Below are 12,141 nucleotides of genomic sequence, written 5' to 3' on the forward strand. Positions count from 1 at the left end.
AATCCTCCCCCCATCCCTGTGGGGGGAGAGAACCCAGGAGTCCTGGCTCCCAATCCTCTCCCCATCCCTGTGGGGGGAGAGAACCCAGGAGTCCTGGCTCCCAATCCTCCCCCCATCCCTGTGGGGGAGAGAACCCAGGAGTCCTGGCTCCCAATCCTCGCCTCACCCTCGTGGGGGGAGAGAACCCAGGAGTCCTGGCTCCCAATCCTCACCCCATCCCTGTGGGGGGAGAGAACCCAGGAGTCCTGGCTCCCAATCCTCGCCCCACCCCCGAGCGGGGAGAGAACCCAGGAGTCCTGGCTCCCAATCCTCGCCCCACCCCCGAGCGGGGAGAGAACCCAGGAGTCCTGGCTCCCAATCCTCGCCTCACCCTCGTGGGGGGAGAGAACCCAGGAGTCCTGGCTTCCCAATCCTCCCCCCACGGAGAGAACCCAGGAATCCTGGCTCCCAATCCTCCCCCGATCCCTGTGGGGGGAGAGAACCCAGGAGTCCTGGCTCCCAATCCTCGCCCCACCCCCGAGCGGGGAGAGAACCCAGGAGTCCTGGCTCCCAATCCTCGCCCCACCCCCGAGCGGGGAGAGAACCCAGGAGTCCTGGCTCCCAATCCTCGCCTCACCCTCGTGGGGGGAGAGAACCCAGGAGTCCTGGCTCCCAATCCTCCCCCCACGGAGAGAACCCAGGAGTCCTGGCTCCCAATCCTCCCCCGATCCCTGTGGGGGGAGAGAACCCAGGAGTCCTGGCTCCCAATCCTCCCCCCACCCCGGTGGGGGGAGAGAACCCAGGAGTCCTGGCTCCCAATCCTCCCCCCACCCCCGAGCGGGAGAGAACCCAGGAGTCCTGGCTCCCAATCCTCGCCTCACCCTCGTGGGGGGAGAGAACCCAGGAGTCCTGGCTCCCAATCCTCGCCCCACCCTCGTGGGAGGAGAGAACCCAGGAGTCCTGGCTCCCAATCCTCACCCCATCCCTGTGGGGGAGAGAACCCAGGAGTCCTGGCTCCCAATCCTCCCCCCACCCCCGAGCAGGGAGAGAACCCAGGAGTCCTGGCTCCCAATCCTCCCCCCACCCCTGTGGGGGGAGAGAACCCAGGAGTCCTGGCTCCCAATCCTCGCCCCATCCCTGTGGGGGGAGAGAACCCAGGAGTCCTGGCTCCCAATCCTCCCCCCACCCCCGAGCAGGGAGAGAACCCAGGAGTCCTGGCTCCCAATCCTCGCCCCATCCCTGTGGGGGGAGAGAACCCAGGAGTCCTGGCTCCCAATCCTCCCCCCACCCCCGAGCAGGGAGAGAACCCAGGAGTCCTGGCTCCCAATCCTCCCCCCACCCCCGAGCAGGGAGAGAACCCAGGAGTCCTGCCCCAGCTCCCGCACTCTGGGCCGGGAGGACTCTGACCATAGAGTTCCCGCCTAGAGCTGCCGTCTCTGGGGCCCGTCCCCGCCCCCGCTCTATGGTCCTCGCGGCGCTGTCATGGCGGCCCCGCTGCGGCTCCGCGCCACGCTGGCCCTGGTGACAGGTGCACCCAGCAGGGGGCGCTCGGGGGCGGGGCTACCCGGGAGGGGCCCTGGGGACTGGGGGGGGTCTGAGCCCCCCCCGTCTCTGACCCTGGTTCCCCCCATGGCAGGCGGGGGGGGCAGCGGGATTGGTATAGGTACCTGGGGGGGGTGTCTGGGGGTCCCTACAGGGGTTCTGGGTTCCCCCCATCTCTGACCCTGGTTCCCCCCATGGCAGGCGGCGGGGGGGCAGCGGGATTTGGTATATGCATCTGCAGGGGGTTGTCTGGGGTTCCCTACAGGGGTTCTGGGTCCCCCCCCCGTCTCTGACTCTGGTTCCCCCCATGGCAGGCGGGGAGTGGGGGCAGCGGAGTTGGTATAGGTACCTGGGGTGTGTGTCTGGGGTTCCCTAGAGTGGTTCTGGGTCCCCCCGTCTCTGACCCTGGTTCCCCCCATGGCAGGAGAGGGGGCAGCGGGATTGGTATGGGTATCGGGGGGAGTCTGGGGGTCCATAAAGGGGTTCTGGGTCCCACCGTCTCTGACCCTGGTTCCTCCCATGGCAGGCGGGGGGGCAGCGGGATTGGTATAGGTATCTGGGGGGGTGTTTGGGGGTCCCTACAGGGGTTCTGGTTCCCCCCATCTCTGACCCTGGTTCCCTCCATGGCAGGCGGGGGTGGGGGGCAGCGGGATTGGTATAGGTATCTGGGGGCGGTCTGGGGGTCCCTACAGGGGTTCTGGGTCGCCCCCGTCTCTGACCCTGGTTCCCCCATGGCAGGTGGGTGGGGGCAACGGGATTGGTATAGGTATCTGGGGGGGGTCCTGGGGGTCCCTACAGGGGTTCTGGGTCGCCCCCGTCTCTGACCCTGGTTCCCCCCATGGCAGGCGGGGAGGTGAAGCGGGATTGGTATAGGTATCTGGGGGGGTATCTGGGGGTCCGTACAGGGGGTCTGGGTCCCCCCCGTCTCTGACCCTGGTTCCCCCCATGGCAGGCGGGGGGGTGCAGCGGGATTGGTATAGGTATCTGGGGGGGTGTTTGGGGGTCCCTACAGGGGTTCTGGTTCCTCCCCATCTCTGACCCTCGTTCCCTCCATGGCAGGCGGGGGTGGGGGGCAGCGGGATTGGTATAGGTACCTGGGGGAGGTCTGGAGGTCCCTACAGGGGTTCTGGATCCCCCCCCCCCCGTCTCTGAGCCTGCTTCCCCCCATGGCAGGAGAGGGGGCAGCGGGATTGGTATAGGTATCGGGGGGAGTCTGGGGGTCCATAAAGGGGTTCTGGGTCCCACCATCTCTGACCCTGGTTCCCCCCATGGCAGGCGGGGGGGGGCAGCAGGATTGATATAGGTATCTGGTGGGGTGTCTGAGGGTCCCTACAGGGGTTCTGGGTCTCCCCCCCGTCTCTGACCCTGGTTCCCCCCATGGCAGGCGGGGGGGGGGGGGGCAGCGGGATTGGTATAGGTACCTGGGGTGTGTGTCTGGGGGTCGGTACAGGGGTTCTGGGTCCCCCCCCAGCACATCTCTGACCCTGGTTCCCCCCATAGCAGGCGGGGAGAACAGCGGGATTGGTTTAGGTATCTGGGGGGGGTCTGAGGGTCCCGACAGGGGTTCTGAGCCCCCCCGTCTCTGACCCTGGTTCCCCCCATGGCAGGCAGGGGGGGGCAGCGGGATTGGTATAGGTATTGGGGGGGTCTGGGGGTCCCTACAGGGGTTCTGGGTCCCCCCCATCTCTGACCCTGGTTCCTCCCATGGCAGGCGGGGGGGGCAGCGGGATTGGTATAGGTATCTGGGGGGGGTGTCTGGGGGTCCCTACAGGGGTCCTGGGTCCCCCCCAGCACATCTCTCACCCTGGTTCCCCCCATGGCAGGCGGGGGGGGCAGCGGGATTGGTATAGGTATCTGGGGGGGTGTTTGGGGGTCCCTACAGGGGTTCTGGTTCCTCCCCATCTCTGACCCTGGTTCCCTCCATGGCAGGCGGGGGTGGGGGGCAGCGGGATTGGTATAGGTATCTGGGGGCGGTCTGGGGGTCCCTACAGGGGTTCTGGGTCCCCCTGTCTCTGACCCTGGTTCCCCCCATGGCAGGTGGGGGGGGCAGCGGGTTTGGTATAGGTATCTGGGGGAGGTCTGGGGGTCCCTACAGGGGTTCTGGGTCGCCCCCGTCTCTGACCCTGGTTCCCCCCATGGCAGGTGGGTGGGGGCAACGGGATTGGTATAGGTATCTGGGGGGGGTCTGGGGGTCCCTACAGGGGTTCTGGGTCCCCCTGTCTCTGACCCTGGTTCCCCCCATGGCAGGTGGGGGGGGCAACGGGTTTGGTATAGTTATCTGGGGGAGGTCTGGGGGTCCCTACAGGGGTTCTAGATCCCCCCCCGTCTCTGACCCTGGTTCCCCTCATGGCAGGCGGGGTGGCAGCGGGATTGGTATAGGTATCTGGGGGGGGGGGGGTCTGGGGGTCCCTACAGGGGTTCTGGGTCCCCCCCGTCTCTGACCCTGGTTCCCCCCATGGCAGGCGGGAGGGAGGCAGCGGGATTGGTATAGGTACCTGAGGTGTGTGTCTGGGGGTCCCTAGAGTGGTTCTGGGTCCCCCTGTCTCAGACCCTGGTTCCCCCCGTGGCAGGCGCGTGGGGCAGCGGGATTGGTATAGGTATCTGGGGGGGTCTGGGGGTCCCTACAGGGGTTCTGGGTCCCACCCCCGTCTCTGACCCTGGTTCCCCCCATGGCAGGCTGGGGGGGGCAGCGGGATTGGTATAGGTATCTGGGAGGGGGGGTGTCTGGGGGTCCCTACAGGGGTTCTGGCTCCCCCTGTCTCAGACCCTGGTTCCCCCTGTGGCAGGCGCGTGGGGCAGCGGGATTGGTATAGGTATCTGGGGGGGTCTGGGGGTCCCTACAGGGGTTCTGGGTCCCACCCCCGTCTCTGACCCTGGTTCCCCCCATGGCAGGCTGGGGGGGGCAGCGGGATTGGTATAGGTATCTGGGGGCGGTCTGGGGCTCCCTACAGAGCTTCTGGGTCCCTCTGTCTCTGACCCTGGTTCCCCCCATGGCGGGGGGAGGGAGCGGGATTGGTATAGATATCGGGGAGGGGGGGTGTCTGGGGGTCCCTACAGGGGTTCTGGGTCCCCCTGTCTCAGACCCTGGTTCCCCCTGTGGCAGGCGCGGGGGGGCAGCGGGATTGGTATAGGTATCTGGGGGCGGTCTGGGGGTCCCTACAGCGGTTCTGGGTCGCACCCGTCTCTGACCCTGGTTCCCCCCATGGCAGGTAAGTGGGGGCAACGGGATTGGTATAGGTATCTGGGGGGGGTCTGGGGGTCCCTACAGGGGTTCTGGGTCCCCCTGTCTCTGACCCTGGTTCCCCCCATGGCAGGTGGGGGGGGCAGCGGATTTGGTATAGGTATCTGGGGGCGGTCTGGGGGTCCCTACAGGGGTTCTAGATCCCCCCCCATCTCTGACCCTGGTTCCCCTCATGGCAGGCGGGGGGGCAGCGGGATTGGTATAGGTATCTGGGGGGGGTCTGGGGGTCCCTACAGGGGTTCTGGGTCCCCCTGTCTCTGACCCTGGTTCCCCCCATGGCAGGCGGGGTGGCAGCGGGATTGGTATAGGTATCTGGGGGGGGTTTGGGGGTCCCTACAGGGGTTATGGGTCCCCCCCGTCTCTGACCCTGTTTCCCTCCATGGCAGGTGGGGGGGGCAGCGGGATTGGTATAGGTATCTTGGGGGGGGGTGTCTGGGAGTCCCTACAGGGGTTCTGAGTCCTCCTGTCTCTGACCCTGGTTCCCCCCATGGCAGGCGGGGAGGGCAGCGGGATTGGTATAGGTATGTGGGGGGGGTGTCTGGGGGTCCCTACAGGGGTTCTGGGTCCCCTCCGTCTCTGACCCTGGTTCCCCCCATGGCAGGCGGGAGGGAGGCAGCGGGATTGGTATAGGTACCTGAGGTGTGTATCTGGGGGTCCCTACAGGGGTTCTGGGTTCCCCTGTCTCAGACCCTGGTTCCCCCCGTGGCAGGCGCGTGGGGCAGCGGGATTGGTATAGGTATCTGGGGGGGTCTGGGGGTCCCTACAGGGGTTCTGGGTCCCACCCCCGTCTCTGACCCTGGTTCCCCCCATGGCAGGCGCGGGGGGCAGCGGGATTGGTATAGGTATCTGGGGGGGGTCTGGGGGTCCCTACAGGGGTTCTAGGTCCCACCCCCGTCTCAGACCCTGGTTCCCCCATGGCAGGTGGGGAGGGCAGCAGGATTGGTATAGGTATCTGGGGGGGGTGTCTGGTGGTCGCTACAGGGGTTCTGGGTCGTCCCCCCTCTCTGACCCTGGTTCCCCCCATGGCAAGCGGGGGGGGGGGCAGCGGATAGGTATAGGTATCTTGGGGGGGTGTTTGGGGGTCCCTACAGCGGTTCTGGGTCCCCCGATCTCTGACCCTGGTTCCCCCCATGACAGGTGGGGGGGGCAACGGGTTTGGTATAGTTATCTGGGGGAGGTCTGGGGGTCCCTACAGGGGTTCTAGATCCCCCCCGTCTCTGACCCTGGTTCCCCTCATGGCAGGCGGGGTGGCAGCGGGATTGGTATAGGTATCTGGGGGGGGGTCTGGGGGTCCCTACAGGGGTTCTGGGTCCCCCCCGTCTCTGACCCTGGTTCCCCCCATGGCAGGCGGGAGGGAGGCAGCGGGATTGGTATAGGTACCTGAGGTGTGTGTCTGGGGGTCCCTACAGGGGTTCTGGGTCCCCCTGTCTCAGACCCTGGTTCCCCTCGTGGCAGGCGCGTGGGGCAGCGGGATTGGTATAGGTATCTGGGGGGGTCTGGGGGTCCCTACAGGGGTTCTGGGTCCCACCCCCGTCTCTGACCCTGGTTCCCCCCATGGCAGCTGGGGAGGGGGGAGGCAGCGGAATTGGTATAGGCATCTGCAGGGGATGTTTCTGGGGGTCCCTGGAGGGGTTGTGGGTCCCCCCACCCCATCTCTGACCCTGGTTCCCCCCATGGCAGGCGGGGGCAGCGGGATTGGCCGCGCTATCTGTACCCGGCTGGCTGAGGAGGGGGCGCTGGTGGCCGTGGCTGACCAGAATGAAGCGGGGGCTGCAGAGACAGTGCGGGGGCTGCCACGTGGGGAGTCCGGCCGGGAGCACGAGGCATTTGGGGTAGACGTCAGCTCAGCCCAGAGCGTGGGGGAGCTCATGGCTCGGATCCAGGTAACGAGGATGGAGAAAACCCAGGAGTCCGGGCTCCCCCTACTGTAACCAATTGATTCCTCTCTCCTTCAGAGAACCCAGGAGTCCTGGCTCCCACCCCACGACTCTAACCACTAGGCCCTCCCTGAGACCCCAGTTGTCCTGACACCTCCCTCACTCACTCACACACACACACACACACACACACTAACCACTAGGCCCCACTGGCCTCTGGGAGAACCCAGGCCCCCTGACCCCTTCCCCCGCCACCCCACCCTAAGCACAAGCCCCTACTGGCCTCTGGGAGAACCCAGGCCCCCTGACCGCCTGCTGTCCCCAGGCCCGGTTCTCCACCCCGCCCCGGGTCTGCGTGAGCTGCGCCGGGATCACCATGGACGAGTTCCTGCTCAAGCAGACAGAGGCTGCATTCGACAAGGTGCTCCAAGTCAACCTCAAGGTACATGGTCTCTGGATGGGGGCAGGGCAGAACCCCTCCTGCTGGAACCCCCCCAGCTAACTTACCCCCCCTCTCCCCAGGGAACCTTCCTGGTCACCCAGGCTGTGGCGCGGGGGCTGGTGGAGAGCGGAGCCCCAGGGGGGTCCATCATCAACATGGGCAGCATCGTGGGCAAGGTGAGAGCTGTGAGCTTCCTTGGGGCAGTATCCTGGGGTGATAATAGGAGCTGTGAACTTCCCTAGAGCAGTGCTATGGGGGGATAATAGGGGCTGTCAGCTTCCCTGGAGCAGTGCCCTGGGGAGATAGTGGGGGTTGTGAGCTTTCCTGGAGAAGTGCCCTGGGGGGATAATAGGGGCTGTGAGCTTCCCTGGAGCAGTGCCCTGTACTCACATGTCCCTCTCCCTGACAGGTGGGGAACCTGGGGCAGGTGAGCTATGCAGCGTCCAAGGCTGGTGTGGAGGGGCTGACCAAGACCGCTGCCAAGGAGCTGGCCAGGTGGGGCTGGGTACTCCAAATGGCAGGGGGGCAGCCTGGGGTGGGGACTGCAGGGCAGCAAGGGGGCAGGCTGAAGGGAGGAGGGCGGGGCAGGCTCGGGGGGGGGACTGCAGGGTGGGAAGGGGGCAGGCTGAAGGGAGGAAGGCGGGGCAGGGCAGGCTGGGGGGGGACTGCAGGGTGGCAAGGGGGCAGGCTGTGGGGGACTGCGGGGTAGGCTGGGAATACAGGCTGGGTGGTGCAGCTGGGGGGCAGGCTGAGGAGGCCTGGAAAAAGTAGGGCAAATCATGGGTAGGGTGGCAGGCTGTGGGGCAGGGCAATGGTGTGGGGGGCTATGCTGGGAAGATGCGGGGCTGGGGTGGAGGTTTGGGGGAAGCAGGCCAGGGGGAGCTGTGGTGACCAGGCAGGAGGGCTGCCCTCTCCCCCATGGTCCCCCCTGCAGGTTTGGGATCCGTTGTAATGTGGTGCTTCCCGGGTTCATCGCCACCCCCATGACAGACAAGATGCCTCCCAAAGTGCTGCAGAAGGTAACACCAGAGGGGCTGGGCCCCATAACTCCCCGCCCCCTCCCTTCAGAGAACTTGCCCTGTATTACCCTGAGCCCCACAGCCCCCTCTGCCTCGTATCTGCCTCCCCCTGGACTTCACAACCCCTCTCTGCCCCATATCCCCCTGTCTCACAACTCCCCTGACCCATATTCCCCTCAGCCCCATAGTCCCCCTCTACCCCGTTATCCACAAGCACAGCCCTATTCCCCCACCACCCTGGCCCCCACAGGCCCCTGTGTCCCATACCTCCCCCAGTTCCCTCCTCCCCACCAAGCCCAACAATCCCTCTGCACCCCTTATTCCTGCCCAGTACCCCCATTGCTCCACAACCTAGGGGATGGGGGATATTGGGGCTGTGAGCTTCCTCAGAGCAGTGCCCTGGACAGAGCTATCTGGGGCTATGAGCTTCCTCGGAGTGGTGCATGGGGTGAGGGGGCACTATCTCCCCTGAGGCACCCAGCCCATAACCCCATATTACCCCCATAACCCCTTATTGCCCCTGCAACTCCACGCCCTGCCCCTGGTTCCCCTCTTTCCCCTGGGGTGCAGGGGGGCTCCATGCTCACCTGTCATCTCTGACCCCTCCCCTCCCGCTGCTCAGTTTGCAGGGATGGTGCCGTTGGGACGACTCGGGGACCCCAAAGGTGAGACCCACTGACTCAGGGTTCCCTGTGCAGGGGGGCTGGATCTGTGGGCGTGGGGAGGAGTGGTGTGGGACACAGTTCTGGGGGGTGCATATATAGATTGGGGTCCTGGGGGGGTCAGGGCTGTGCACACTGATTTGGGGTGTTGCACAGAAAGCTCCCCATTAGGGAAGGGGCTGTGGCCCCCACACATGCGGCTGTTACTGACCCGCCCCCCTTCCGCCCCCAGAGGTTGCTGATGTCTGCGTCTTCCTGGCCTCAGAGGAGAGTCGCTACATAACAGGGGCCAGTGTGGAGGTGACAGGTATGGGGGGGGGGCAGGAGCCAGGACTCCTGGGTCCTATCCCAGCTCTAGGAGGGGAGTGGGGCCGGTAGGTTAGAGCAGGGAAGGCTGGGAGCCAGGACGCTTGGGGAGGGGAGTGGAGGCTAGTGAAGTAGAGACCAAGCAGGAGGGCGGGAGGATGGGGTGAGAGATAGAGATGAGGGGAGGGGCAGGGACATGGGGTGCGTGGGAGTAGGGGCAGGGGTGGGGGGAAAGCGGGAGGAACAGAGAGACCAGGGAGCGGGGGGAGACAGTCGGGGGCTCCCTCCTCCATCGGGGGCTCCCTCATTCTCTCTCTGTCGCAGGGGGTCTCTTTCTCTGATGGATCTGCCCCCGGTCTCTGGACACACGCCCACTGCTGGGGGAAGCAGCGGTTGCCAAGTGCCTGTGAGCTGCCCCCGGGAAGCCCCTGGCCCTGCAGGATCTGGGGAGCGGAGCTGAGCTGGAGGGGTCCGGGGCAGCGTATTAAAATAAAACACTGATTGTACCAGGCTGATTCCGTCTCCCATTGATTTCTTCCCTGATGCTCCCGGACTCCTGGGTTCTATCCTCAGCTCTGGGGGAGGAGCGGGGTCTAGTGGGTTAGAGCAGGCAGGGGTGCGCGTGTGGGGTTTGCAGCCACAGGGGTGGGGGGAGCCTGGGGCTGGGGAAAAGGGGAGGGACTGGGACAGGTGGGGGGCAGGGATTTGGGGCCTGGGGGTATAAGAGCTGGGGGGAGGGGAGGAGTGGGGATATTGGGGAGGGGGCTGTAGGATTAGAGTACTGTGGGGGGCTGTGGGGAGGGGAAGAGGTTTGCGGGCAAAGTGGATTAAGGGGTTGTGGGGACGAGGGGCAGGGAGATTGGGGGTCTGGCTGTGGGGATGGGAGGGGGCTGTGGGGACGAGGGGCAGGGAGATTGGGGGTCTGGCTGTGGGGATGGGAGGGGGCTGTGGGGAGGAGGGGCAGGGGGATTAGGGGGCTGTCTTTGGGGAGGGGAGGGGGCTGTGTCCCACACGCTTCCCTCCTGTTTGAAGCCTCCGCCCCCTTGTCTCGGCGGGGCGGGTGGGGGGGGTCGCTGGGGGAAGATGCCTCCTATTCATGGCCCCATCTCTCAGGGCAACGGCCGGGGGCGGGGGAGCCGCGCACAAAGGGGGCAGAGGGGAGGGAAGGACCCTCGTGTGTCAGAACCAGTGTGTGTGTGGGGTGGGCTTTGGGGGTCTGAGCCCTTCTCCCTTCTCCCTCCGTCTGAGCCCTAATCTGGGGGGCTGAGCCCCTGGCCCTGCCCCCCAAATGAGCTGGGGGTCTTTGCCCCTCTGGGGGGCTGAACCCCTCGCCCTGCCCCCAAAGTGAGCTGGGGGTCTCTGCCCCTCTGGGGGGGTCTGAGCCCCTGGCCCTGCCCCCCAAGTGAGGTGGAGCTGGGGGTCTCTGCCCCTCTGGGGTGGTCTGAGCCCCCGCCCCACCGCCCTGGGTGGCTGCCGGGCCGGGGGGCGGCGGGGGACACACACCGCGCCCCATAGGGAAGGGGGCGGACCCATCCCCATTCAGGCAGCTTCCCTCGAGCCTATTCAGCCGGCCGGAGGGTCCCCCGCCCCCTCCCCCTCCCGCCTATTGTGGCCCAGCTGCCTGGCCCCTCGGGGGGGGGAATTGCGGGGGGGGTCCGGCCGGAGCCTGCCCCAGCTCACACACCCAGGACGGAGCCAGCGCACAGAGCCCAGGACGGGGTTCGGGGAGGGGTGGGGGAATCTGCCCGCCCCCCCTTGGGGAATGAGTGGAGGGAGATGGGGGGCAGCACCCCCTCTTAGCTGCTATGGGAGGGGCCGGCGGGAGAAAACCAGACACCCCATCTCATGAGGGGGGCTCGGGCGGAGCCCCCAGAGGAGAGGGAGCCGGTGGACAGGGGCTGGGGGATTCAGAGGGGACAGGAATAGGCGACAGGATGGGTGCTGGGGGGGATTTGGGGCTGGAGGTCTGAGGCTGGGGGGGAGGGGACTGGATTTGGGGCTGGGAGCGGGAATGGAGCTGCAGAGGTTTGTGGGGGGATTTGGGGGTGGGGGAGCAGGAATGGGGCTGTGAGGGGGCTGGGACACAGGAGATGGGAGTGGTCAGGGTAGAGTGTAGGGATGGGGGAGCAGGATGGGAGTAGTGAGCAGGGAAGTGGGGGAAGGAATAGGGGGCTGGATTGGGAGGGATTTGGGGGGGCAGGAAGGGAAGCAGGAATTAACCTCTTTTCTCCCTCCCCATGAGGTGGAATTTAGGAAGGCGACAGGTGGAGTTTGCCCACCCCAGCACACACTGACCCCAATGGGGGGAACTGGTGTCAAACCTCCCCCCCTCCAGCCCCCCACGGCTGCCCTGGAACGGATGGACAGCCAGGGACTTTGCAAAACCTTCCGCTTTGTATTTGATGGGGAAACACCCCCAGCTCCTGGGGGTGGGAGTTGGGGGGCTGGGAGCAGGAGTGGGGGGCTGGCGGAGGTCTGCCCAGCTGTCTCTCCCCACCTGTTTCTAGACGGGCGTTGCTGCGGGGGGGTGGGACGAGGTGGAGAAGCTTGTGTTAGCTTGTGGGTTTGTTAGCTCCGGTATGTTCTGGGTTGTATCAGCTGAGGGCAGTCCTGCATGTTAACATGCATGTCACACATGTGGCAGTCGGGCTGGCTGGGTTAACGTGTGGGAGCCTGGGTCACCATGTGTGTTTAGCAGACAGGCTGTTGGGCGTTCCATGTGTATTAGCGTGTCTCTGTGTGGGGATGGCTGTACAGTACACATGCCAGCACATATGTCTGTGTGTTTGGGGTAGTGTGAGGGCTGGTGGGGGTCCACATGTGTCTGGGTGTGTGCCAGCAGTGCATTAGCATGTAGGATTTCGGGTGTCCTCTGTGTTATTGGGAGGGCTGCAAGGTGTCCCGTGTGTCTCATGTGGTAGCATGTGTACATGCCTGTGCTATTGTGTAGGAATCAGGTCTCTGACACGCTGAGAGCTTTGCGGTGTCTGTGTCCATGTGTGTTGCATGAGGGTTGTGACATGCACTGCACACTAGTGTGTGGGATTTACAGTGTTTGTGTGTTAGCGTGTTG

At 65.6% G+C, this 12,141-nt stretch overlaps 1 protein-coding gene across 2 annotated transcripts; it reads left to right on the top strand.

Annotated features, from left to right (window-relative positions):
- Positions 1–1,447: 1,447 nt before the first annotated feature.
- Positions 1,448–9,583, top strand: HSD17B8 (hydroxysteroid 17-beta dehydrogenase 8). Of its 2 annotated transcripts, XM_030548035.1 has the most exons (9): positions 1,448–1,507; positions 6,443–6,645; positions 6,965–7,081; positions 7,162–7,257; positions 7,491–7,576; positions 8,016–8,100; positions 8,723–8,765; positions 8,995–9,069; positions 9,393–9,583. In XM_030548035.1, exons 1-9 carry the CDS (start codon positions 1,462–1,464, stop codon positions 9,407–9,409), a joined length of 768 nt encoding a protein of 255 aa, XP_030403895.1. In that variant the 5' UTR covers positions 1,448–1,461; the 3' UTR covers positions 9,410–9,583. The 2 variants fall into 2 exon arrangements, with proteins under 2 accessions (XP_030403895.1, XP_030403896.1); XM_030548036.1 differs by lacking the exon at positions 8,723–8,765.
- The last annotated feature ends 2,558 nt before the right edge of the window (positions 9,584–12,141 follow it).

Source organism: Gopherus evgoodei, unplaced genomic scaffold, assembly GCF_007399415.2.
Source record: "Gopherus evgoodei ecotype Sinaloan lineage unplaced genomic scaffold, rGopEvg1_v1.p scaffold_80_arrow_ctg1, whole genome shotgun sequence".
NCBI lineage: Eukaryota > Metazoa > Chordata > Testudines > Testudinidae > Gopherus > Gopherus evgoodei.

What these genes read in the sequence shown, in the direction of transcription:
- HSD17B8 (XM_030548035.1), top strand. Translation starts at nt 1,462, where the DNA reads ATGGCGGCCCCGCTGCGGCTCCGCGCCACGCTGGCCCTGGTGACAG. An exon ending in CACGCTGGCCCTGGTGACAG is followed by an intron (nt 1,508 to 6,442) that starts GTGCACCCAGCA and finishes CCCCCATGGCAG; the next exon opens with GCGGGGGCAGCGGGATTGGC. An exon ending in TGGGCAGCATCGTGGGCAAG is followed by an intron (nt 7,258 to 7,490) that starts GTGAGAGCTGTG and finishes TCTCCCTGACAG; the next exon opens with GTGGGGAACCTGGGGCAGGT.